The 27435-nt window shown below is 38.4% G+C and overlaps 1 protein-coding gene across 10 annotated transcripts in view; it reads right to left on the reverse strand.

Moving 5' to 3' along the window:
• ASPH (aspartate beta-hydroxylase) overlaps positions 1–27435 on the reverse strand; it is a 223839-nt gene that overhangs the window by 110378 nt on the left and 86026 nt on the right. For all 10 annotated transcript variants that reach the window (XM_074386682.1, XM_074386681.1, XM_074386687.1 and 7 more), the window contains 2 exons: positions 24798–24842; positions 9666–9707 (listed from right to left, as the gene is read on the reverse strand). In XM_074386682.1, coding sequence (XP_074242783.1) covers positions 9666–9707; positions 24798–24842 — 87 coding nt within the window. The remainder of the gene's footprint in view (positions 1–9665; positions 9708–24797; positions 24843–27435) is intronic.

Genomic DNA, 27435 nt, shown 5'->3' on the forward strand with positions numbered 1-27435 from the left:
AATTCTGTGCAAATCTTCGACAAACAAGTAATCTGTAAAGGCACAAGACACCTCCACCCTTGCTAACCAGACTTTAAACAGAGCAATTAAAAGCCAAAAATCCTGAACAGAGATACTAGTTTCTTTACACTGTTGGAGAGTCAGATTTTTCAATTTGAGTTTAGGCAAGTTAACTGTCTACTACACACCAGCAGTCCTCAGAAAGAACAAAACATTCCAAAGTTGCTACAACGAATTACACACACGATCCAGTTTTCAACCAAAAATTACTAGACATGCAAAAAAATAGGAATCACCTGACCCAGTCTCAGGAAAAAAATGGAGCCAACTGCAACTGTCTGCCATTATGCCCAAATATTGGGTTTATTAGTAAAATACTTCAAATTGGCTGGTTATAAATAAGTACAAAGAATTTTTTTTAAATAGCATTAATGCCTAAACAGATGTGGAATCTCTGTAGTTTTCATTTCATGAAATGAAAACTACAAAAAAAGAAGCAGTTGGAGATCTAGAGTTGGAAAGAACAGTAGCTAAAATGAAAACTTCACTAGATGAACTCAACACAGATTTGAAATGGCAGAAAAATCAATGAACTTGAAAATAGAATAATAGAAAGTATGTAATCCAATGGGGGAAAAATAATTAAAAAGTGAACAAATTTTTTTTTTTTGAGCCAAGCCTTGCTCTCTCTGTCACCTAGGCTTGAGGGCAGTGGTGTGATCTCAGCTCACAAAAACCTCTGTCTTCAGGGCTCAAGTGATCCTCCCACTTCAGCCTCCCAAGTAGCTGAGATTAAAGGCACGTGCCACCATGACCTGGTTAATTTTTGTATTTTTAGTAGAGACAGGGTTTCACCATGTTGCCCAGGCTGGTCTTGAACTCCTGACATCAAGTAATCCACCTGCCTTGGTCTCCCAAAGTGCTGGGATAACAGGCCTGAGCCACTGTGCCCGGCCTAAAAACACTCAAATTTTCATAGACCTGTGGGACATTTTCAAGCAGTCCAATATACAGTAATTATAGTCACAGAAGTAGGGGAGTACGAAAAAAGATGAAAACATTTTGAAGAAATGGTAGCTGAAAAATGCTTAACTCACAAGATTTATGGGTAACGATTAAACAAGAATTCATCTGAAAATAACTTGAAATGTAACAAGTATATTGTAGACACTTAAAGTGAATTCATACTTATACTTCTCTGTTTATAACTCTTCCTGCCCACCATTCAGGCTATTTGCATCTTATAATATCACTATTAGATGAAGGGGCAATGAAAGAGAATGAGGTTAGTCACATTTTTTTTGTACTACAATTATTTATTCAGCATCCACTATCTATGGCTAAGTACCACTAGCATAGTGTGATGGTTAATTTTATTTGTCAACTTGACTAAGCCATGGTAATCAGATATTTGGTCAAGCATGTCTGGATGTTGCTGAGAAGGTATTTTTAGGTGAGATTAGCATTTAAACCAGCAGACTTTGAGTAAAGCAGATTATTCTCCATAATGTGAGTAGGCCTGCTCCAATCAGATGAAGGCCTTAAGAAAAACATTTATTTCCCTCCAAAGAAGAGTAATTCTGCCTCTAGACTCAAGCTGCTACATCAACTCTTCCCTGTGGATATTGGACTTGCCAGCCTCTATAATCACATGAGCCAATTCCTTAAAATAAACTTCTATCTGTAACTATTTGTGCATCTATACACACACACACACACACACACACACACACACACACACACACACACATCCTATTGGTTTTGTTTCTCTGGAGAACTCTGTAAACTCTGATTAATATAAGGGGTTAGGGGTGTATCATGGTTCCTATTCTTAATCAGCTTTTTGTCTAGAAAAAGGGAAAACTCAAAATACATGCTAATGAAAAATCTGCAAGCACAAGGCATCTTGGGAATGAAAAGAGAAACACACCGTCTGGTCTGGGAGTGTAGTCTGAGAAGGCGTTCTGAAAGAAAGAACATCGAAGCTCAGTTTTAAGAAACGGGAGTGATTAAAGAGAAGTGGAGAGATTAGGAAGAGCATTTTGAACAGAGGGAAGCCATAAACGGGGGTATATCCTGAAATGCGTCATGTGCTGTGCTAAAAAGTTTAGTTTTTATCGTCAGAGCAATAGAAAACTTTGTTCAAATATGTTATATACAGTTATAAGAATTACAAGGAAAACCTCATTGAAGATTTTTTTAAATAAGAAAACTTCCAAATGACACTTGATTATTAACTATGTTTGTTATATTTTCCTAAGGTAAAAGAAAACTAAGAACTATCCATATGAAGTACTAGTTGCACCAGGCTGATTTACTGGCTGTAATACAGCCAGCTCCACCTTTCTCTAAGTTGCTCTGCAGATGTGATTTCCGTTAGTGTAAATGTCATTTGTTTTTTAGTGCCATCTGGTGTTTTGTTAGGGCACTGATTGTGACTTAAAAAAAGATACAAACGGTACCCAGGAAATCTTCAAATGTTTTAAAGACATGTATATACTGTTTAAACATATTCTTAATTGTAATGAATAATTTAATAAGATATTAAGTATAATTCTAAATAAAATTCAGGAAAAGTACACAATACAATTTTATCTAACACACACGAACCCATGTGCACACATAGATACATACAGGCAAAAAACACATTTCCATTGCTCTTCAAATTTCTTTAAAGGCTCATAAATCCCAACTGATAACTGACATTTGATAATATATTAAATCAGGAACATATTGCACATTTTTGTGTTCAGTGAATTTCTCAAAGCACAGCTTTTTAAGGCTAAAATATTTTTCCTGAGTCAGGATCTTGCTCTGTTACCCAGACTGGAGTACAGTAGCGTGATTATAGCTCACTGAAACATTGATCCTCCTACCTCAGACTCCCAAGTAGCTGGGACTACCACGCCTGACTAAATGTTGGGGTTTTGTTGTTTTTTGTTAGTATCTCACTATGTTGCTCAGTCTGGTTTCAAACTCCTGGCCTCAGGCAATCCTCCCCCTTGGCCTTCCATGCTGAGATAGGCATAAGCCACTGTGCCCGGCCATAGATCCATATTTGACCTCTCTCACTCCATTATCCAACCCATTATCAAACCCTACTAACCTCACATCCAAACATATGTAGACTCTAACCAGCACTCACCACCTCTATATCATCATCATGTCTTGCCTGGACCACTGCAATATTCTCCTAACTGCTTTCCCTGCTTCCAGTCTTGCACCCCTATAGCCAGAATGAGCCTTTGAAAACATAATGCAATCATATCCATCTTCTGCCCAACACACAAGTTCTTACTTTGGTCTTCAAAGGCTTATGTGATTTGGATCCTTGACCTCTCTGGTCTCATGCACTCCTACACTCTCCCCTCACACATTCTTTACCAGCAATCACCTGCTTGTTAAGCCTCAAACATGCTAAGCACACATGCCCTAAGGACTATGAGAATGTCCCCAAGCCCCGGAACCCTTCTCCCAGATGACAGTGCAGCTTATGCCCTTGCCTCTTCAAAGCTTCAAATTAAATGTCACCATCCAAGAGGCCTATTACATAGCAATGCCTCCTGTTCATTCTCTGTTCTCTTTTCCTATCTTATATTCCTTTTCACATTTAACACTGCCTTTTATATTTTAATTTTTTTAAAACTACATATTTCCACTCTCTCCTCTATACACACTAAAATGCAAGTATAATGAGAGCTGCAATTTTTGTTTTATTGACTATTTCAGTCCCAGTGCCTAAAACAGAGCCTAGACATCATAAGTACTCACTATGTGTTCAATAAACGGATGAACACAAATCATTGTTTGAATCTGACATCTAACAAGCCATTTTTGTATTGCATTTTTTGCTAGTTCACACATTTTGTGACTGTGGGCTATGGAATATGTGGGAAAAGATGACATCCAGTGGGGAGAAACTGATATCGCAATTTTATCTAAAACATAAAAACAATCTGATTTGACTTAAGAAACAGATATCCACAAATGAGGGCCTGTTTTGCCTTAAACAAATATCAATTTCTGTTATTATGGAACTAAAGCCTGATGAGTGAAGCACATTCCATTTTTTTACTACATATTCCAAATGCGTAATGTTTCCCTTTCCCCTACCAGGTAACAGTATTATATGAGTCAATTCGAGTAAAAAAAATACATGGAATTTCCATGGCTGACAATTTGCTCTAACAGATTTTCAATAAATCTGTGATAACATTGATTCATTATTTCTTTTAATTCTGTCTATTCCTGCATTTCCCCCTTAATAAAATACTTGAGTTACAAACATATTTGGGTTGGTACTGATCTAAAGTGCTAATTTTAAATGGTGGGAGAGTGACGAACCTGTCAACCGAAGCTGTGGCAATGATTCTCTCTGCAGGTTCCAGAGGTCCCAGCCCCTACACTCCCCTGGCAAACCCCCTTTAGGATCAGAGCCCCTGAAGGTCAGAGCTGTGTACCGAGGATACCCAGCAGTGCAGGGGAAGGTACATGCTGCTAAGGCTCGAATGGGAGATCTGGAGCATGAGGGGCAGAGATGAGAGGGGGTCAGAATTGCAACTGTCCTGTGAGCAGCAATTTGGGGCAGGTTTGCAAGCATTCTTGTTTATCTGCAATAAGCCATGCCCACCATTCAGATTCCCTGTCCCTCCCTTCGTAAGAATGCACTGAAGTGGACCTCCCAGAAGCAAACCAGTCAATGCGTAAATGAGAAAGGACTCTATTTTGGTACAGAGATGTCTATGGGCTGGGTATGGTGTCCACAGCATGAAGAAAATGTCCAGACTCCTACCATGGTCTAGTCCCTGACTTTCTCTGTTTCTTACGCACTCTAGGTTCGTTCAGGGTGCTCCAGCTTCTTGGCCCTTCTCTCCTGTCTCAGGACTTTTGCACAAAGTGCTCCTCTGCTCAGAGTGCTTAGGTTTCACTAATCTTTTGGGATGCCTTCTTCCCTAATTTACTACCTGTTCTCTCTGCAGCATGCTCTTCTGCTTTGTTTCTTCAGAAGTCTTACCAAAATTTCAGTCTGTGTGTGTAGTCTGTGTGTGTACTGCTGGGATGTGAGCTCCCTGAAACAGGAACCTCATCTCTCTTGCTCTCACCTGCAACCACCTGTCTAGAACAATCCCTGGCACATAGTTGGCACACAAATATTTAAGGGGATGAAGAAATCAATTTTTGTCTGTGTGAATAATGGAAAGTTGATCACTTGTAAAAATATATATTCTTATGACCTATAGAGCTTTTTGGTGCTGAACAGTAGCCACGTTCCTAAAATATGATGGTCAAATATATTTTAACAACAAAAGGAATAAAATACTGTATGCCCAAGACTGGTAATTGTTGCTACTTCTCAATATTGCACATTTCCTTTTTCCTTAGAACTAGAACCCTAAGTTTTAGCTTTAACAAAATTCTGTCAGTTAAATGTCGTTTTCCTAAGAAGCCTACTACTTCTCCAATCCTCAATCCTCTAATCTGGATGTGGCTATAATGGCTGGTGCATGAACAACACTTTTGGAACATCGGGTTATGGACTAAGAATGGCAGAAATGGTGAGAAAGGAGTGGGGTCCCCCATGAGCCACTAAACTGGCCCTAGGTTATTTAGGTGGGTAAGAAATAAGATCCTGTGTTTTTAAGACACTAAAATTTGACTTTTCAAATTTATTTTTTAGTTTTAAATGTTTTATAGGAATGGAGTCTATGTTGCCCAGGCTGGTCTTGAAGTCTCGGCCTCAAGCAATCTTCCTGCCTTGGCCTCCTTAAAGTGCTCATATTAAGGGCTAAAATTTGACTTTTTAAAATGAAATGTACCTGTTTTTAATGGGAATGGGAATGTGGTGATTGGTAGGGTTGGTCTGAATCTGATCTATAACTCACCTCTTGAAGACATGGAGGGAGAAGGATAAAGATGGGGAGTCCTGCTAGAAAACCCGGCTTTTCCACAAATGTGTTCATTTCCCCAACCAATGCAGGACAAGAACACACGAATAAAGGCCAGAGAGAGGTTGTTTTCCTCTCCCTCCTCTGTTACCCTCTGGAATCCAGGATCCTGAAAAGTGAGACCTGAGTGACTGTGGTGCTGGGGTGTGGCCTCCATGTACTACAGCAGCAGAATCTCTGTCTTGAAGCCACGTGATGAAATGTTCACTGGTCCAAGACAAACAAAGTGGTATGGATCATATTCATGAGTTTTTCATAAAGCTAAATTTATTCAATTTTTAAAAACTGTTCTTTATTCCTAAATGTTTGCCTTACTTTTGGAGCTGAAAATATAGTTGTTTGTACAATTGATCATAATAGTAGATATAGATTTTTTTAAAGTCATGTTTTAAAACAATATAAAGATTAGTAGACCTATGTTAGGCCCCCAAATTAACTAATTTGATTGTTAGTCAAAGCAGCCCTAAGTCCAGATATCTGGATGATAATAATAGTATACTCAGATCTGGGGAATAATAACAGTAGAAGGTTGCATTTATTATTTACAGGTATTATTTTCATTTTATCCTTCTGCTAGGATGTTTACTCTGTGAGGTATAAGTATTTTATTTTCCTTGTTAATTCTATGCTCAAGGCAGTATGGATTCAATGATTCCGTGATTCCATGAACCATGAGCTTAAACATACTGAGTCACAGGAACCACCTCTGGTTTCTTTAGGGATGATAATAGCAGTTTCCTTAACCCAGAATCAGCCACTTGAGTTTTGGGTTTTCCATGAATTTCCAACCTAGAAGTCCCATCTGGGTTCTAGTTCTTACTCGTATAGTTAGGGTTTTATAGGGCTTTTAATATTAATCCTTATTAAGAAATAACAGAAACCCATGCAATAAATATTTATCAAGTGCCTACTGAGTACTGTGCATGGTTCTAAACACAGGATATGCAACTGTGAGGGGAAAAAAATGTGTCTTCACGGAACCTTCATTCCAGTGGAAGGTTCAGACAATAAACACTAAAGAGTTAAACTGCCCAATATTTCACATGGCGATAGTGCAATGGAGAAAATAAAGAAACAGAATATTGAATGGAAGGAGTTACAATCTTAAATAAAATCAGGGTGAGGGGAGTCTCACTGAGAATGCAACAGTTGAGCAGAAGGGGCAACCCATGTGTCTCTCTGAAAAAAGAGCATTTAGCCTGGAAGGGAATGCTCAGTGCAAAAGCCCTGAGTCCTTGAGTGTTCTTGGCATGGGAGCTGGTGGAGCTGGAAGAGAGGGAGCAAAGGAAGAGACAGTCACAGGACATGAGGTTGGGGAGGAAACCAGTCAAAGAGGAGGAAAGGAAAACAGACTGTGCGAGATCTTATAAACCGGTGCAAAGATTTTGTGTTTACTCTGAGGAAGATAAGATGTTGGAGGGATCTGAGCAACATGAAATGACTTAAGTTTAAAAGGCTGTGGCTACTGTCTGAGAAAGATTATAGAGACACAATGGTGGAAGCAGGAAAACCAGTTAGGAGGCTACTGGAATAACATAGGCAAGGGATGGTGGTGACTTGGTCCTGGTGGTAGTGGGTACAGGTGGCAGAAGTAGCTGGATTCTCAATGCATTCTGAAGAGGGCTGGTGGGATTTGCTGAAGGACTGACAGTGAGATGTGAAAGAGGTTTGCAGGAGGAGTGTGTTTTGAGTGGGGAAGATCAGGAGTCAGATTTTTTAAGTTTGAAGTGATTATTACACGTTGAACACATGTAACACTGAAGTTATCAGGCAGACACCATGTAGAGAGCTGGACACACCAGTCCGGAATACAGGAAAAAGACTCAGGCTGTAGGTAAATTTGTTAATCTTTGGCATACAAAGACATTTAAAGCCATGAGATTAGATGAGATCATCAAGGGAGTATGTGTAGATGAGGAAATACTTGGAAGACCAAGTCTGGGGCACTCCAGTGGTTAATGGTCAAAGAGATGAGAAACATCTCCAAAGAATCTGAGAAAAGCAAACAGTAGAAAGCAGGAGAAACACCAAGAGAAAGTTATCCAGCAAGTCACGTGAAGGGAGTGTTTGAAGGAGAGGAAGTGATCAACTCTATCAAAGCTGATTTGCCCCTTGTTGCCTTGTGTTTTCTCATTAGCGTGTATCACTATCTATCAGAGTTATGTCCTAAATATATTGGAAGATTCAGGAGGTAAGGCAGTGGAGAGCTTGTGAGAGCATGATGATTGAGCTGATGTCAGTGATCTTTAAAACACCGTCAGCCAACAGTTTCTGATATTGAGGAGAAAACTGCAGAATTATACAAGTTATTTAGAAATGCATAGAAAGAAATGCTAGACAGAAACAGCTAAGGCTGGGCATGGTGGCTCATGCCTGTAATCCCAGAACTTTGGGAGGCTGAGATGGGCAGATCATGAGGTCAGGAGATTGAGCAGCCTGGCCAACATGGCAAAACCTGTCTCTACTAAAAAATACAAATCAAATATTAGTCGGGTGTGGTGGTGTGCACCTGTAATCCCAGCTACTTGGGAGGCTGAGGTAGAAGAATCACTTGAACCATGGAGGCGGAGGTTGCAGTGGCTGAGCTGACTCCACTGCACTACAGCCTGGATGACAGAGTGAGATGCGGTCTCAAAAAAAAAAAAAAAAAAGAAAAAGAAAGAGTGGGGCTAGGGGATGGAAGTAGTAGGGAAGAAGACTGCTGCTGCTATTCATTATGAGCCTCCACTTTTTAAACTATGTCCTTGTACTACTTTGGCGAAAATTAGAAACAACTAGTTAAAAAAAAGTTTTCATGAACTAGATGCCTACTTCTTAACTTCTGGGCTGTGAAATTACAGCCAGGGGCCAGCAACTCCACATGCTCACCAGGTATCATTTGCACATGAAGTAAGGTATTATGCATCATATGTACAAGATATATATGTACATACTGCTTTCATCACTACAAATTAAATTAAAAGCATTCTTGAAATTGTAATAATATTCAATCATTAAAGATAGTATCAGTCAACTAATAACTAAAAATAGCCACTATTCTATGATCATCCATATAATTTTTTAACATTAAAAATAGTTCTTCACTCTGAGTAAGTTTAAGAACCCCTGTGAAAGTTAAACTACAATACTATAGGTTATTAAATTTATGAGACTACCTTTGTAATAAACTTTTGAAGGGAGAGATAATTCTTTCTACATAGCTGTAACTTTGTTTGCATGTCTTTCTAACAATTCAGAGTTCCTTGAAAACGATATGATGTTCTAGGAATCTTTGGATTCCTATACCTAGTACAGTTGTTGACATATCAACAATAAATAATTTTTAATATTTCCTAAGTGCTTTCCCTGTTAGCCATTGTTTTAAGCACTTTACATATATTTTCATTTAATTACTATCATGGAAACAGACCCTTCAGAAGTTGATACTCTTAGTATTCCTATGTTACAGAAGAGAAAACTGAGCCACAAAAGTTAAGTAATTTTCCCAAGGACACATGAGCACAAACATCAAAACTAGAATGAGAAGCCCGGCAATCTCTTTCTGCGCTTTGGCTCTTAATGTTTACATAGAATATTAATAAGTGTTTGTTGATAAAGTCATTGAAATAACAAACCAGGAGCAAATTCTTTCAATTAGTGACATAAAATAAGATCATGTTATTCTTGGATGGTATGTTGACTTTCCCCATGTATATTTTAAAGGCTGTCTGACGATCTCACCTTTTGCTTTTTGTTCTGGATCCTCTGTTTTTCTATTTGTTTCTGAAAATTAAAGACAAAACATTGTAAGTACTATGCAAGTCATCATTCAGTACCTCAAAACACACGACAATATTTAAATGAATTCAATAAGTATAATTAAATAAAAATATGTTCTGAGCAAACAATCCAATTTTCCTATATCTGGAATTCATTACACGTGAAATTCATTAGAACATATCAAGATTTGGGCTGGGTGCGGTGACTCATGCCTGTAATCCTAGCACTTTGGGAGGCTGAGGCAGATGGATCACAAGGTCAGGAGTTTGAGACCAGCCTGACCAACATGGTGAAACCCCTTCTCTACTAAAAATACACACACACACACACACACACACACACACACACACACACTAGCCAGGCATGGTGGCATGCACCTGTAATCTCAGCTACTTAGGAGGCTGACACAGAAGAATCGCTTGAACCTGGGAGGTGAAAGTTCCAGTGAGCCAAAATCATGCCATTGCACTCCAGCCTGGGCAACAGAACAAGACTCCGTTTAAAAAAAAAAAAAAAGAAAGAAAATATCAAGATTTGGGCATATTTCAATTACTTATACATAAGTCACCAAGCACTAATGAGGTAGATCGGTACCAGACACCAGGCTGAGTACTCCTTTTCTATAAGATCAGAGAGTTGGAGTGGGTGATGTACATCAACTCTAAGTGTCTCTATGGTACAAAGACATGTGGGTGGGGAGAACCATCATTAAAGCTTGTTCAATATTTTTATTGTCTCTTAAAATGAGAATACTAGTAAGTGACATCATGTGATTTAAAGGAATGCAGCATGTCACACTGCTTGGAATATTAGTATGCTACTCTAAGAACTTTACACATACACAGATGACCCACTGGGGGAGCTGGTGCTGAAGCCCAGGTGAGAAGCCAAAGATGAACCCAAGAGCCCACTGTGTCAGATGCACTAAGCCAGGCGTCCCCAAACTTTTTACACAGGAGACCAGTTCACTGTCCCTCAAACCGTTGGAGGGCTGCCACATACTGTGCTCCTCTCACTGACCACCAGTGAAAGAGGTGCCCCTTCCTGAAGTGTGGCAGGGGGCCGGATAAATGGCCTCAGGGGGCCGCATGCGGCCCGCAGGCCGTAGTTTGGGGACGCCTGCACTAAGGAAATCACAGCGTCTTTCCCACAGATAGAATTACCGAGAACAATGACACCCACCAAGAGCCTAGGCTAGCCAAAGAACATCCACCCCTCACAGTGAAAACAGCAGCGCATGAGCTGACCGTGTGTTTTTAATCTCATTTCTACACCTATAACTTCACATTAGAACTACCATGTAATGTAAATTAGGATCTAGTTAATTTTCAAGGTAGATCACCTGATTACAGCCTTAGTAGGAACTTACCTATTCTTTGGGTATTTCTAGGAACACGGGCACATGCACATGGGCTGATGTGGGAACAAGGCAGAGTTTGGGAGATTGATTTAAAAAGTCAGACTCTGTCCTCTCCCACAGACGCGGCAAGAGGATGTCGATGAGATCAGGGATGCAGTCAAGGGAACATTGACACAAACCACTCGATTTGTTGGTCTCGAGTTTCCCATATTGATTCAAATAAAACATTTCAGTTTGGGAAGATGAAAAGTAAATCTGAGGCTTGTTTTAATGCAGGGAAGGGCTTTTTATAAGTCAAGTGGTTTTGCTCCTTTGAGTCGCTAGAGAAGAGGAAGAAAGGGGAACTAACTTTGAAATAATAGCATGCCACATCACTTATGGGTTCTCTTGTTTTCTCATACCCCGTGGAGAATGTCTTATCGCCTTCTTTGTACATAGGAGAAAACAGATGGTTAAGAAATTAAAGTGCCCAAAGCTATCAAGGCCAGCAGTTTACATAATTCCAAAGCATACGTTCTTTCCATCGAACACTGTGTACCTTTCTTGAAAGAGAAATGAGGAGAGGTGCCAGTCTTGACTTTTGGAAAGAGTTGGTTTTATAAAGTTGACAGCACATACCTCTGGGCAGTGCTGCAAGAATAATGCAAGTTTTTGTTTTTGTTTTTAAGGACTTGTAGCTCTTAGCAGAATGTTTTAGAATTCCCAATCTTTTTAACTATAACCTCCTCATTATAAAGTTAGGTAGCTGAACTAGACCATTCAATACGATTCATTCAGCAAATATTAACTGACCACCTAATTATGTCTGCCTGGCACCCTTGTAGTCATCCAAGATACAACAATGAAGAAAAGCATCAAAAATCCCAGTCTTGACAGAGCTTCTTCTGGGGGATCAGCAGTACCTGCAGGAACACTGCAACCCTCCACATCCCCCAGTCATTGTAGATGGCTAATGTGATTAGAAAAATCTAGTGTAAAATGCAAGTTTCTAACAAGGACTAGATAGAAGAGGTGGGTGCTGGTCATGAAAAGGAGTTTAGGGGTCTCCACGGATCTTCACACTCTTGGGAGGGAAATAAGGAAGGAGGAGTGGGGTTTGAACTGGTCACATTCTAAACAGAAGTGGAAGGTGTTGATCCCGATGTGGGAGAGCCCTGGCCAGGTCTCCCCATGTCCTTTGGACTCTTGTCCTCCCAGGAACGTGGTGAGTGAGTGTGGTTGGACAAGGGCCCAGAAAGAAGGGCCATCATCTTTCTTCCACTCCCCATGCTCTATCTAAAAGGAGGTGGCATTCTGACCTAAGGCCTCACCCAGACCATTGCATGCCCCAGGGCAAAAGCCCTCATATTCTCATTCTTGTCCTCTGTCCCTTACCTCACATCACAAGCTGAGTTCTGAGACTCATTTTGGATGTGGAGAAAATACACAAAGGATACGTTTTAGGTGCTACGATTTTTAGTGCTTAAATTTAGCTTAGGTAAAGGAGCTTTCTATGAGATTCGGCTTACCTCACCAGCATTCTGCACAGATAATAATGAAGTGCTACTTTCCTTTTATTCTCTGTACCTATGCTTCTCTGGGAGACCTCATGTGAACCTCACTGTGTCAAAGAGGAAAATAACTTGAGCATGCATTGAACATGCCTGCCTTGAACATGCAGGCATTGTTCTTAGCACTTAACACAGACTATCCCATTTAAACTTTGCATCATTTGTAGGAGGTAGTTACAATTCTACAAATAAGGCAACTGAGGCATCGAGAGGATAAGGAAGCTTGTCCAGGGTTACAAAACAAACAAAACCAATTTCAGAGACTATGCTTCATAAAACACTACTTTAATCACACTCTAAATCCCAGTAATGGGCAATTCATTAACTAAAGGAAACTATATGCTCAGCCCACCCCTGAAAATTACAAAAGTACAAGCTCACCTGTAACTCCTATTTAGTGTTTACATATTTGTATTCAGAAAAAAAAGATGTTACACTACTCTTTACCTGTCTTAACGTAACATTTTTCTCCTTTAAATATTACTTTATCAGAACAATAAAAGCCTTACTAAAAAGAATGAGATATTGATCTTTAAAAATTGTCAATCACTAAAGCAAATAGCTTTTGTGGATTCAGATATACTGTACTCCATCATGTTCCAGCCACTGTGCTAACCTGCCGGCTGAGCAGCTCTGGCTGGAGTCAGCATACGTTCAAAGCGAATTTCCACCCAGGCCTGATTACCACATGGGCATCTGTTCGCTCCCTGCACTGGGACATGGGACCCTGCTCTCTCCCTGAGCGCCCACACTGACCAGTCCTCAAGTGACAGCTTTTCAGTCTCCTTTTCTCTCTACTAGCACTTCCATAGCTCATGCTGTATAACATCACCCATTACTAGTTGCCTAACCGTCTTCCTGCCCGTGCTTTGGCCTCCCTCCAATCGCTTCCACCTCTCACCCGAGAGTTGCTCTGGATACGGGCATGTCATCACCGGCCAGCAGGCACCCCACCTCATTGACATCGGCTTTGCTCACCTGCAGGTGGGAGTAATACTTATCTGCTGAGAAAACTCAGCTCCCTGATAGGTATGCGCAGTACTCAGCAGAGTGGGTGCATTCAATAAAAGTGGGTCTGCTTACCATTAGTGTTTATTTTTGTTGTTTCTTCTGGACATCCTGAAGCTGAAAACAACCTGTTCTAGAACCCCAGCAGCTTCTTCCTTATTTAATTCTCCTTTTCTGTCCAGAGAATGAAGACTGGAAATGGAAAAGAAAGAGAACTTTCCATACCCACCTCTGCTCTTCATCCACTCACAATGAATTTAATATTCTGCCAGCATTAAGTCATGTATAAAAGGTGGGGCAGTAGTCCTACTTTCAGTCTTTTGAGGAACCTCCCAGTGGCTGTACCAATTTACACTCCCACTAACAGTGCATCAGGGTTCCCCCTTCTCCACATGCTCACCAGCATTCATTACTGCCTATCTTTTGGATAAAAGTCATTTTAACTAGGATGAGATGATATCTTAAAAGTGGTTTTGATTTGCATTTCCAATGATCAAGGATGTTAAACACTTTTCCATATACCTGCTTGCCATTTTTATGTCTTCTTTAGAGAATTCAGATCTCTTGCCTATTTTAAAAATCAGATTGTCAGATTTTTCCCTATGGAGTTGTCTGAGCTCCTTACATATTCTGGTTATTAATCCCCTGACGGATGGGTAGTTTGCAAATATTTTGACTTATCCTGTGGGTTATCACTTCACTTTGTTGTTTCCTTTGCTGTGCAGAAGCTTTGTAACTTAATATGATCCCATTTTAATGTTATTGCTTTGGTTGCCTGCGCTTTTGGGGTATTACTCAAGAAATCTTTGCCTAGACCAATGATCTGGATGTTTCCCCCATGTTTTCTCTCAGCAATCCCACTGCTAGGTATATATCCAAAAAAAAAAAAAAAAAAGAGAAATCAGTATATTGAAGAAATATCTGTACTCCCATGTTTATTGCAGCACTACTTTCAATAGCCAAGCTTTGAAATCAAGTCAAGCGTCTGTCAACAGATGAATGAAGAAAATGTGGTACATATATGATGGAGTACTATTCAGCCATAAAAAAGAATGAGATCCTGTCATTTCCAACAACATGGATGGAATTAGAAGTCATTACATTAAGTGAGATAAGCCAGGCACAGAAAGACAAACATCACATGTTCTCACTAATTTGTGGGAGCTAAAAATTAGAACAATTGAACTCACGGAGACAGAGGGGAGAAGGATGGTTACCAGAGTCTGGGAAGGGTAGTGGGAAGAGAGGGAAGCAGGAAGTGAAGATGGTTAATGGATACGAAAATACAGTTAGATACAATGAATAAGATCCAGTATTTTATAAAACAATAGGGTTACTATAGCCAACAATTATTTACTATACATTCTGTATGCCTATATTGAAATATCTCATGTAATCAAATTTACACATCTACTATGTTCCCATAAAAATTAAAAATTAGGGGAAAAAAGGTGGAGCAGGCTGTCCAGGAAATCATCAAAACTTCTAGGTTAAGGACAAAACCTACAAAGGATGGATGCAGGGGCTATTTAATTTTAATCTTGCCCTCTGGCAATGTAGCATGATAGTGAATGTTAAATAAGCATTATCTGTTAGAAATACATTAACTGGCTGAAGGTATTCCTTAGTGATTTTAGTTATCAAAAATGCTATAATCTCTTAAAATACCAGTAAGGACAAAATGAACTGACTTTATTACGTAACAAATTAAAAATACCTTATATTTCAAAAATAATGACAATACCGAGAATTATTCTGTATTTTATTGCACTCAACATCTAATAGAAGACATTTACATTATTTTTAGAAAATCCACTGATGTTGCACAATGGCACATATTTATAAAGACAAGGCTCGTTAATTCAGATATTTGGAATGAAAAAATATTTAAAGTCAACCACAGCATAATGAATCCTCAATGTCCAGAGTTCTACAAAAATCCAGTAAAACTTATCTTACTCATTCATCAGTTCTACGTCACTCCTATGTTTCCCTAAAAAAATATGGCTTTATAAAAAGTAATGTTCTATAAGTCACAAAATGAAGAGCTTTCTTATAATTTGAGTATCACCTCTGTATCACCAATATCACAGCTTTAGAAAATTATTGCTTTTCTTATTATCTTCTTATTTCAGGCTTCACTATACATTGAGTACCCATGCAGAACTCACTACATAGTATAATAACTATTATCTACAGTGATAAAAATATAGAAATCTCTTTTATTTTTACCCTAAAAGCAGGGGGAAAAAAGTCACCTTATCTTAATGTTAACAAAATCAAGAGCTACACCTAATATATCAATCGAACCGCTTTTTATGGCTTTGCTTATAGCTGCTCATGGTCCTTTCAAAATGACATGGTAGCTACCTTCTTTTCTGACAAAGGATTATTTTCAACACAGCAATTATTTCTGAGCCCAAAATAAACCACATTAAATATAGAAGAAAATCTTCAGTGTAGAAAGAAAAAGGCTCATCGCTGTGAAACAGCAGCAGGCATTGGGCTCTATGAGCTTTTCACACATCCTCAATCAGCCCAACTCGAGGCATCACTGAGATCATCTAGTAAAAGCACTGAGCAGTGTCTAGTGCTGCAGGGGAATTGCTTAATTAGCCAAAGGCAGAATAATTTTTAAGTTATGCACCACTAATTTATACGGATTTTCTAAAATTTAAACAAATGCTGAAGAGACTATAGCTATTATATGATCAATCTGAGATGCCGACAAAGCTTAATAGCAGGCCATTCTTTTTCCTTGTGTCTTAACAAGGAATTTCAGCTTTCCCCTCTCATTTAAAAAAATAAATAAATGATAATTTAAAACTTTCATTAAAATATTAAATTTTTCTAATTAATCAGCTAAAAGCTACAAAAATTTCAAAACTGGAGTGTTAATCTGAATACTTGAAGCTAATGAAGAAATTTTTGATACGAGTTTCAGTGCAGATATATACAATTCAAATCTTCACAGCTAACGATGATCTCTGTTAGTGTTCTTAAGAGTGCTGGCACAAAGTGCCGCTAATGGTTTTTAAATCATGTTTAACACAGATTATACAAGTCAGTCCAACAGTTAGTGCTAATTACCAATAATATATGAAAACCCTGCCAACACAATTGCTGCTATATCATCAATATAATTATTACTACTGTCTGAAAAGCACACATAAATTCAGGTAAGACTAAAAGCTGTGTCACAAAAAGAAAAAAGAAATCCAATGGATCCACTAACGCTATCAAAAGGGACATGCAGGAATGTAACATTACGGTTTTTAGAAACATCTGTTTCTAAAAAGAAAAAAAAAAATACACTAAAATGCCAGTGGACTATAATTCATTAAAAACATCTTTAGTGTTCCTTCCCAAAGATCTTGATCTGCTCAGTAATTGCTTCACAAGATCTATCACAGCCATCTTTTGGAGCGTATGGTTAGGCTGGTCCTCCTGTGGTGGTAGGGGCAGTCTTTTTGAAGCTTTAAGTATCTGCAAAAATAAGGGGAAATCTAAATTAAAGGACCAACCAGACACAGACTGTGAAACTGCTTCATTTTCATTCTACTTTTTAAAAACTCACCAACAAAGTAATAGTTGTTTTTGGTGTTTGTTTTTAAGGACAGCTTGGTAACAGAATAGTCAACTACAAAAGTAGCCCCTGGGGATGACTTGCAAAGATGCTGATGAAAATCTGAGTTCTTTAGAGCACTCGAGAATTACAACTGAACTGAATAATCTCAATCTTTTAAGAAACACAGCATTAAATTTCTTTCTCCAATATTTTCACTCTATTAAAAAGAAAATGAAATCTAATACGGTATTTGAAAAATAAACACAAGAAGCAGTTTCAAGGATCAAATGGACACTATAAGCTGCATTTAAATTATATTACTTTTAAAGTTAAATTTAAAACATATTGATAACATAAATGGTTGACAATAAAAGCATATCAGTTTATTATTATACTTTCAGTTCTGGGTACATGTGCAGAATGTGCTGGTTTGTTACATATGTATACACGTGCCATGGTGGTTTGCTGCATCCATCACTCCGTCATCTACATTAGGTATTTCTCCTAATGCTATCACTCCCCTAACCCCCCACCCCCTGCTATCCCTCCCCTAGCGCCCACACCCCCCAACAGGCCCCGGTGTGTAATGTTCCCCTCCCTGTGTCCATGCGTTTTCAATGCTCAACACCCACTTATGAGTGAGAACATGGGGTGTTTGGTTTTCTGTTCTTGTGTCAGTTCACAGAGAATGATGGTTTCCAGAAAAGCATGTAAGTATTTTAAAAGAAGTAAAATCCATTCCTATCCAACTTTTTACAATTTTTTCTCATTCTTTTTTTTTTTTTTTTTTTTTTGAGACGGAGTTTCGCTCTTGTTACCCAGGCTGGAGTGCAATGGCGCGATCTCGGCTCACCTCAACCTCCGCCTCCTGGGTTCAGGCAATTCTCCTGCCTCAGCCTCCTGAGTAGCTGGGACTACAGGCACACGCCACCATGCCCAGCTAATTTTTTGTATTTTTAGTAGAGACGGGGTTTCACCGTGTCGACCAGGATGGTCTCGAACTCTCGACCTCGTGATCCACCCGCCTCGGCCTCCCAAAGTGCCGGGATTACAGGCTTGAGCCACCACGCCCGGCGTCTCTTTTTTTTGTTTGGTTGTTTGTTTGTTTTTTTTTTGAGACGGAGTTTCGCTCTTGTTACCCAGGCTGGAGTGCAATGGCACGATCTCGGCTCACCGCAACCTCCGCCTCCTGGGTTCAGGCAATTCTCCTGCCTCAGCCTCCTGAGTAGCTGGGATTACAGGCACGCACCACCACGCCCAGCTAATTTTTTGTATTTTTAGTAGAGACGGGGTTTCACCATGTCGACCAGGATGGTCTCGAACTCTTGACCTCGTGATCCACCCGCCTCGGCCTCCCAAAGTGCTGGGATTACAGGCTTGAGCCACTGCGCCCGGCAATTTTTTTTCATTCTAATCTTTAGTATAGGAATTGTTTTCCTGCTGCAGCACTGCATTTGTGTTACAATTAAAGTAGAAAAGGAGCTGGTGCACAGAAAGGCCCTGCAAAATCTTGACATGACTTCTAAAGCTGGATCCCAGCATTTCCTTTCTTCCTCCCTCCTTTCCTACCAATTTCTATCTATATATCTATATATGTGCAGCCAAAACTTTTTATATAAACGGAATTGTTTGGTGGGACAACTAGACATTTTACGTATACCTTTACATATCCAACGCAGATAAATGCTTATATTCACCAGAAAGACAGTACAAAAATCTTTATAGCAGCTTTCTTCATAGTCAACAATTGAGAGGAAGAAAAAAAAAAAAAAAAAAAAAACCACTGTGTCCATCAACAGTAGGGTGGATTAAACTGTAGGTAACAGTTATGAATAAGAGCAAATGACTACACTTAACAAGGTGGATGAAACTCACAAACAAGATGTTGAACAGAAACAAGTCACAAAAACAAATGTGTGTGTTTATGAATCAATTAAATTCAAGAGCAGACAAAACTAATCTACAATGACGCTGGTCACAAGAGTGGTTACCTCTGGTTGGAGTATTACTGAGAGGCAGGAAGCGGGAGACGCTTCTGGGGTGCTAAAAGCTTTACATCTTTTTATCTTGATCTGGAGTAATGGGTACGAGTATATATACATGGAAAAGTTCAACACTTGAGTACTTCCCCATGTGTAAATTAAACCCCAACAGAAAACATTTTTTAAAATGAATTTTACATTCTTTAGCATTCAACAATTTTCTGGCCTTGGATTTGAGAGGAAGATACATTTTAGAAGTACCTTGGGAAAATGGAAAGTTGTTCAAAGAGTAACAATCAGTATTCATAAAAAGGCAAATAAACGAAAAGTTATACTGCAGTTTTGAACAATTCAAATAAACGTCTGAAGACCATTCAGAAGTGGTTCATTAAGGCGCAAACCCATCATCTCCAAAACCAGGCCTGTCATCTCTTCTGCTACTCTCCATTTCCTCCTGCCTTCTCTATCACCATTAACGCTTTGCCATTCATTCACAAGGACTCAGGCCAGAAATGTAGGAACCTGGACTCCTCTCCCTCTCCCATCAAATTATTTCCAATTCCAGTTTCCATAAAGTCAAGCACCTTTCCATTCATTCTACGCAGCCACGCTCCCACCACTTTTGGCTTAGCCTACGGTAGCTGCCCCTTACTAGTCTAAACCTCCTTGCTAGACTCTTTTCAAACTGAGATTCAATCATGTAACTCCTCTACCTGGATTTTTTTCAGTGGCTTCTTGTAATTTTTAGGCACAGACCTAAACTTTGAGACAGGGTCTCACTCTGTCGCCCAGGCTAAAGCGCAGTGGTGCGATCACAGCTTACTGCAGCTTCGACCTCCTGGACTCAAAGGATCCTTCCACCTCAGCCTCCTGAGTAGCTGAGACTACAGGCCCATGGCACCAAGCCAGGCTAATTTTATTTCTTTTTTCTTTTTTTTTTTTTTTTGTAGATTTGGGGTTACCCAGGCTGATCTCAAACTCCTGAGCTCAAGCAATCCTCCCACCTCTGCATCCCAAAGCGCTGGCATTACAGGAGTGAACCACTGTGCCCAGCAGACCAAAACTTTCAAACACAGTATATAAGATCCTCTGAGAAGAGACACTTGCCTACTTTTCCCCTGTCCTCTTTCACCCCTATCTGGCAGGGTGCCATGGCCTTTGTGCTTTGTAAGCTCTAGCTTCCTCTGCTCTCCTCCTGCCAGCTCCTGGAGCTTTCATCAGTACCTCAAAACAGCTAAAACTAGCACAAGGACATCTGGGAGGCTAACCTCATTCTCTACTATCCCATCCCTCTGAAGCTGGGTGAGTTATATCTCCTTCTGTATGTTGCTGTGTACAGCTCTGAGACATTAATTGTACTTATTTTACTCCACCATGTATCCACAGGATTGTGAACCAAGCCAGCACAACATTGTCAATCATGTATCTTCACTGGCCAGCACAGAGCCTATACCACAGCAGTTGCGCGCGCGCGCTCTCTCTCTCTCTCTCTCTCTCTCTCTCTCTCTATATATATATATATATATATATATATATATACACACACACATATATATATATACACACACACACATATATATATATATATATATATATATATATATATATATATATACCACAGCAACTGCTGTGGTATATAAAGCATGTATGGAACATTAGCTACTAAGAATATAAAGTCGATTTCTACTCTTGCCTCAGACCTCTGGTGTTGCTATCCTAAAACTGGTTATAGGCCTCATGGATAAATGTTAATAAATGCTGGGTGATGGGGAGGCCTGAGTGAAAGGTCTGGATGGATGCAACAGAGTGAAACCATTACCACAGTTACAACACTCAGCAGTAGATGGGCTGCAAGTGGTATCTCCATTTTCAAAGGGAGGAGCGGCAGAATTGCCCAGAAACCATGATGTTCACATACTTCCGTTGTGAATAACATGATGACACAAAACATAAACTAACTTTTACAATTCTTTTCTGGCAGGTATAACAGAAAAATAGTTAATAGACTCAGTCATATGATCTAACATATTGTTTGAGAGGAAATTTTACTCCAATGAGCTTTCATAAGTAATTCCTTTATAAGTCTTTCAATTTGTGTTGTGTATATTCATGCTACAAATACGCTGTATGATATTTCAAGTAAAAAATATGAGCTTGAGGAGAAAGGTGAAAACCTGCTAATGGATGAGAAATTCCAAAATTAATCTTAAAAACCTAATATTCAAACTGATTGGCCTGTAAAACCAGAAAAATCAAATCTTAGGCTTGAGCTTCCACATGCTCACCAAGAATCCCCCTCCACAGCACTTAGAAATTTATAAATATGCAAGAAAGAAGGCAAGATGCCTTCAGAGTAGGACTTAAGACTTATAGAAAATAAGAAAACCAAGTGCAATGGTTAAAAATACAGTTACATGTCATGTAGCAATGTTTGGCTAGACCAAATATATGTTGGCGGTCCCATTCGATAATGAAAAGTCCTGTTGCCTGGCTGCATCTTAGCTTTCATGACGTTCCACCACAACATATTACTCATGTGTGTGTGGTGATGCTGGTGTAAACGAATATGCTGCGCTGCCAGCTGTATTGAAGCACAGTCTATACAATTACGCACAATACATAATACATGACAATGATAATAAGGACTATGTTATTGGTTTTACTCTTCTATACTCTTACGGTTCTTTTAAACTATACTCTTATTTTTAAAAAAGTTAAATGTAAAACAGCCTCAGGTGGTTCTTCTGGAGGTATTCCAGAAGAAGTCATTGTTATCACAGGAGACGACAGCTCTATGCCTCTTATTACACCTGAAGACCTTTCAGTGGGACAAGACGTGGAGGTGGAAGACAGTGATATTGATAATCCTGACCCTGTGCAGGCCTAGGCTGATATATCTGTTTGTGTCTTAGTTTTTAACAAAAAATTTGAAAAAGTTAAAAAATAAAATTAAATTAAAAATGCTTATAAAATAAGGACATAAAAATATTTTTGTATGGCTGTATGTTTGTGTTTTAGACTAATTTTGAGTAGAGAATCATCAAAAACATTTTTAAAATTAGGTTTACGAAGTTAAAAAGTTACAGGAAGCCAAGGTTTATTATTGAAGAAAAAATTTAATAAATTTAGTGTAGTTCAAGTACACAGTGTTTATAGTCTACAGTAGGGTACAATAATGTCCTAGGCTTTCACATTCACTCACAACTCACTTGCTGACTCACCCAGAGCAAAATCCAGGCCTGTAAGCTCTACTCATGAAGTGCCCTATACAGGTATATATTTTAATTTAATCTTTTATACTGTATTTATTTTTTACCATACTTTGTCTATTTTTAGACGTTTTCATACACAAATACTTACCATTGCATTATAACTGCATACAGCATTCAGTACAGTAACATACTGTACAGCTTTGTAGTCTAGAAGCAATATGCTGTATCATATGGTCTAGAAGTATAGTAGGCTACTCCATGACGTTCATACAAAAACAAAATCACCTAACGACACAGAATCAGTCTGCATCCCTGCCATTAAGTGACACATGACTGTATTGCTGACTCTCAGCCTTACATCCTCTTCTGGCAAGGTCAAACTACAACAACACAGTGGATCACTCAAACTTGTATGATACGAAGTTATAGGTTACAACTTCTCTATCAGGTCTTTCAGAATTTAGCTTCTCTTAATCATGTTTGGAGGTTCTAGTGGGGAACGCAGCTACTCATATACCCTTGAATGAAGACCTGTCCTCCTCTATCGGGGATGGTCATCCTCTTCAACCAAGCCAAGCATGCAGCTTTGGGAGGGAAGCTCATGGAATGGTGAGGGAGGAAGGGGGCACCTGCCTAGTCAGCCAGATCAACCAAATCAACCCTGGTGATCAATGGGGTGACAGACGCACAGCCTGATGTTCCTCACATCCAGAGTTTAGCTTCTCTTGATCTACCTCTAAGATCAGGCTATTTAATTACTAACAATAGTCATAGCCACCACTTACTGGGAGCTTATGTCAGGAACTATGCATATTAATCCAATCTTCGCTTGTATATGCTTTGGTTCTTAAATATCTAAAAAAGCACCTTATTCCACCACCTCAGACACTTGGTGCTTCACATTTACATTCTAAATAAACTATTGGATTCAGTTATAAAATGTGAAAATAAAAGTATCAAAGTTTTTGGTCTGAAAAATATTATATTTCCTATCTTTACAAAAACTAGGTCAATATTTTAAAATATGAACTATAACCAGAAATATATTAATGTGGTTATTTTATATTAATATATTAATGTAATTATTTTAGGAATAATTACATTACAAAATATATTAACGTAATTATTTTAGGAATATAAAATAATTTTCTTAAAGGCATGGAATAGTAATCAAAATCCTAATTCTGTAACTGGTCCTGCTTCTTCCATAGAAACAGAGTTCACTGTGAAGCATCATTCAAAACCAAAAAGGAAACCAGCAGAAGCAGGACATGCATATCAGCTGCCCTTGCCCTGTCCGAATTTTCTAAACACAAATACACACTGCCTAGTACTCATCACGTAAAAGGTCAATTTCTCCATGGACTCCTTTTCTCATTCATATTATAATACTAACTATTCCATTCTCTTAATCAAATACTTGTTTCTGCATAGTATTATTATTAATGTACATGGCAAGACAACTATCAAAACCTAAGGCATTCCATATATAACTAAATACATTCTTCAATTATTTTATCCTTCTTTATTATTAAAGAAATTTGAAATTTAGTATCGAAATTTAATGAATTTCGGCAGGCATAATTACTTCTACCAAAATCATTACAGGAATGCACATCGCTGCTGCAAAATTCATGTTAAAATGTAGAAAATACAAGTTAAGTTTGAACAAATAAATATGACACAAAAATAAAATGCAGAAATGAGAAGAAATACACTTGGGAAAGAGGCAGGATTTTCCAAATCCTCTTTGATAGGACATTCTTTCCCACTATGAGAACGGGAGGTTTATAAACTCACTTCCGGTTGCAGAAATAGTTTATGTCATCTCTAAAATGCATTTGAAATCATAGGCCTTGGCGGAAATGCTGTTCCCATTCTTTGTATTCAATGCTGACAAGAGAGGTCAGGTGGAGGAGAAGTCGGCAAAAACAGAGAAAAGGGTGTAATGCAGTAAAGCTAAAAGGAAACATCCTGGGGACTGAGAAGCGCTGGGTAGCCTGGACTGCCGCAAAGCACCGAAGAGGCTCCCAGGAGAGATGGGGAATAGGAGAGGAAAAGGAGCAATGCCACAATTTATCCACTATTCAACCTTCATCCTAAGGCAACTCTGATTCCACATCATCCACCAAATGGCCTGTCAATCAAAGAGGAAAACTAAAAAACACTAACTCCTACTACTACCACCATCTATAATGGCAAAACCATACGATCATTAACACGCCTCAGATTCTAGCTCAGCAACCATTACTTTGGTTAAACTGATCAAAATATAGAAAATTTTAAAATTAAGGTATGGTTAATCTCTCTCAAAATATTTATCCTTCATAGATTCATTATAAAGCTTTTGGTAATATTAACAGAATTTATAAAAATAAGAAGAGAGGAAAATACAACATATAAAATATTATACCTGGTGGTACTTCCTGTTGTTCTTCCACAGGAGGAACGCTTACTTCTAAAATAAACAAAAAAAGTTATAATCTGTTACATATTGCTGATCAGTATTTAAAATACGCATTGCCATACTTAAGTAATGATGACACTTTTCACAGACTAAAAAAAAATTCAATTGAAATTACCATAAAAACATTAGGCTTTTATACTCTCATAACAAAGAACGATCAGCTACAACTTAGCAAAATGTTGTGTATTTCTCAACAGTTCAGCACAGTAGGTTTTAAAGTACCTACCTAACTTCAAACTGCATTGCCCAGCAAAGGAGCTATGAACTAAAACCTATGCTTTCTCACAATTTTGCATCAGATTTGATAACAGAGCTGTGGAAAGACACTGAAAGCATCTTTTTTCTTCTTTAATATCAAACACTATCCTTCATAAAGTTGTTTTAGAAAACTAACATTCAAGGTAATATATTCTAAGACTAATCAAAGATGTGGATGTAAACATTTAATATCTTGTCTTTTTTCTTGGTTTCTTCAATGCAATTACAACTAAAGAGATGGTAGATTTCCCCACTGAATGATTTAAAGACATATGATCTGATTTGCTCTATGAAATTACATCACATATTAATATCTTGAAACCTAGCAACCCATTTAATGTTACCTTAACCTAGTAATAAGATTATGTCAACATTTATTTTGGTTCTTAAGAACTGTTAACAGTCTTTGGCCAAAAGAAAGAATTTTTAATAGCATTTTCTAAAACATAATTTATGGAGCTATTTTAATCATTTTTTGTCTTGCATGTACTTGATTCTAATTATAAAAGTGACACATGCTCAAACCAGAATATCTAGAAATATTTTACATAAAAGGTAGATGAAAACATCAACAAAAATCACACCTATTCCCACTAACCACTGTTAGTATTTGGTAATATTTCCTTCTTATAATGGCAGTACAGTGACTACTGAATAGCTATATTGTGTCTGGCTTTTAATAGGTTTGCCTGTTTATTCTGTCCTTGATTATTTGGAGACATACTATCAACTTTGCCAATATTTTTCTCAGAATTTCTTTTGTTATTCTAGGCTCAAAATATTGTACATCATAAAGTATTAGTTGCTTTTGTTATTTCCATCACTGATGTTATACTAAGAAAGCCTTATTAGTAGTATTCCAAGTTAATTTTTCATCCAAATTTATTACAAAAAATATGTATTCAACAAACTCAAATGAAATTTCTTCTGGTGTATGATGTAATAACCTGATTTCTAAAAAGTAAACAGTGAATTAATTTTATCTGCACAATCTGGGTTACCTATTTACATAGCCTACTTTTCCTTACTTCAGGTCTTTTTGAACCCACTTCATTCTGTATGGCTTTCACTTCCCCTAATTTACTCAAATGGCTTGGTAAGATCATCCAAAATCTCCATGTGGCCAAATGCAACTGATATTTCTCAGTCCTGAAATTCCTGGGCCACTCAGTAACAGCATGAAACATATTCCCATTTTTCCTTCTCTACTCTTCACTGGTTTTCCCCCTCAAACAATGGCTATTCACCTTCCATCCAACCTCACAATATTGGATTCTTAGAGCTCAGTCCTGGGCATGTCAATCTATCTTTACTCACCTCCAAAATGATCACATCAGTTTCCATGGATTTAATACCATCTCCATGATGATGGCTCCCAAATGTTTATATTCATCTTAGAATTCACCCAACTAGGGCTGGGCATGGTGGCTCACGCCTGTAATCTCAGCACTTTGGGAGGCCGAGACAGGTGGATCACAAGGTCAAGAGATCGAGACCATCCTGGCCAACATGGTGAAACCCTGTCTCTACTAAAAATACAAAATATTAGCCGGGTGTGGTGGCGCGTGCCTGTAATCCCAGCTACTTGGGAGGCTGAGCAGGAGAATCGCTTGAACCCAGGAGGCGGAGGTTGTGGTAAGCCGAGAATGCGCCATTGCACTCCAGCCTGAGCAACAAGAGCAAAACTGTCTCAAAAAAAAAAAAAACACCTCACCCAACTAGTTCAGGATGGCATATCTGACACTCCATTTGACAGTTCAACTTGGGTATCTCACAGAACTCCCAGAGTTAAAATGTCTGATCTGGAGTCTTTGATTTTCTCCTCTAAACCAGTTTCTTCCACAAAGTTGATGCAAAAGCAATTGTGGGTTTTGCTATTACTTTTGCACCAACCTAATACATTCTATTAACAGTTTTCTTCTCTATAAATGGCCCCATCATCTAATAGTTACTTAAATTAAGTAATAAATACTTAAACCAAGTAAACTCTTTATTCCCCATCTTTGCTTCACAATCATCAGAAAGCTCAATTAATTTTAATTCTAAAATATATCTCAGGTTCAACACTTACCCCTCCATTCCCACTGCCGTGATCTTATTTTAGGCTACCACAATCACTTCCTTGGATTAGTACACAATAATTTCCTAACAGTGTGGCTCCCTCTGCTTTCATTCTTGCTCCATTAAATCTATCTTCTAACTAGACGTGAAAGCAATTCACTTTTACATCTAAAACAAAAATCAGATTATCCTCTATCTTGTTTAAGAATTTTCATAATTCACACATACTTAGAATATAATACAAAACCATAGTAGGCCTTGCAAG

This window comes from Saimiri boliviensis, chromosome 15 (genome assembly GCF_048565385.1).
Source record: "Saimiri boliviensis isolate mSaiBol1 chromosome 15, mSaiBol1.pri, whole genome shotgun sequence".
In the NCBI taxonomy this organism is placed as follows: domain Eukaryota; kingdom Metazoa; phylum Chordata; class Mammalia; order Primates; family Cebidae; genus Saimiri; species Saimiri boliviensis.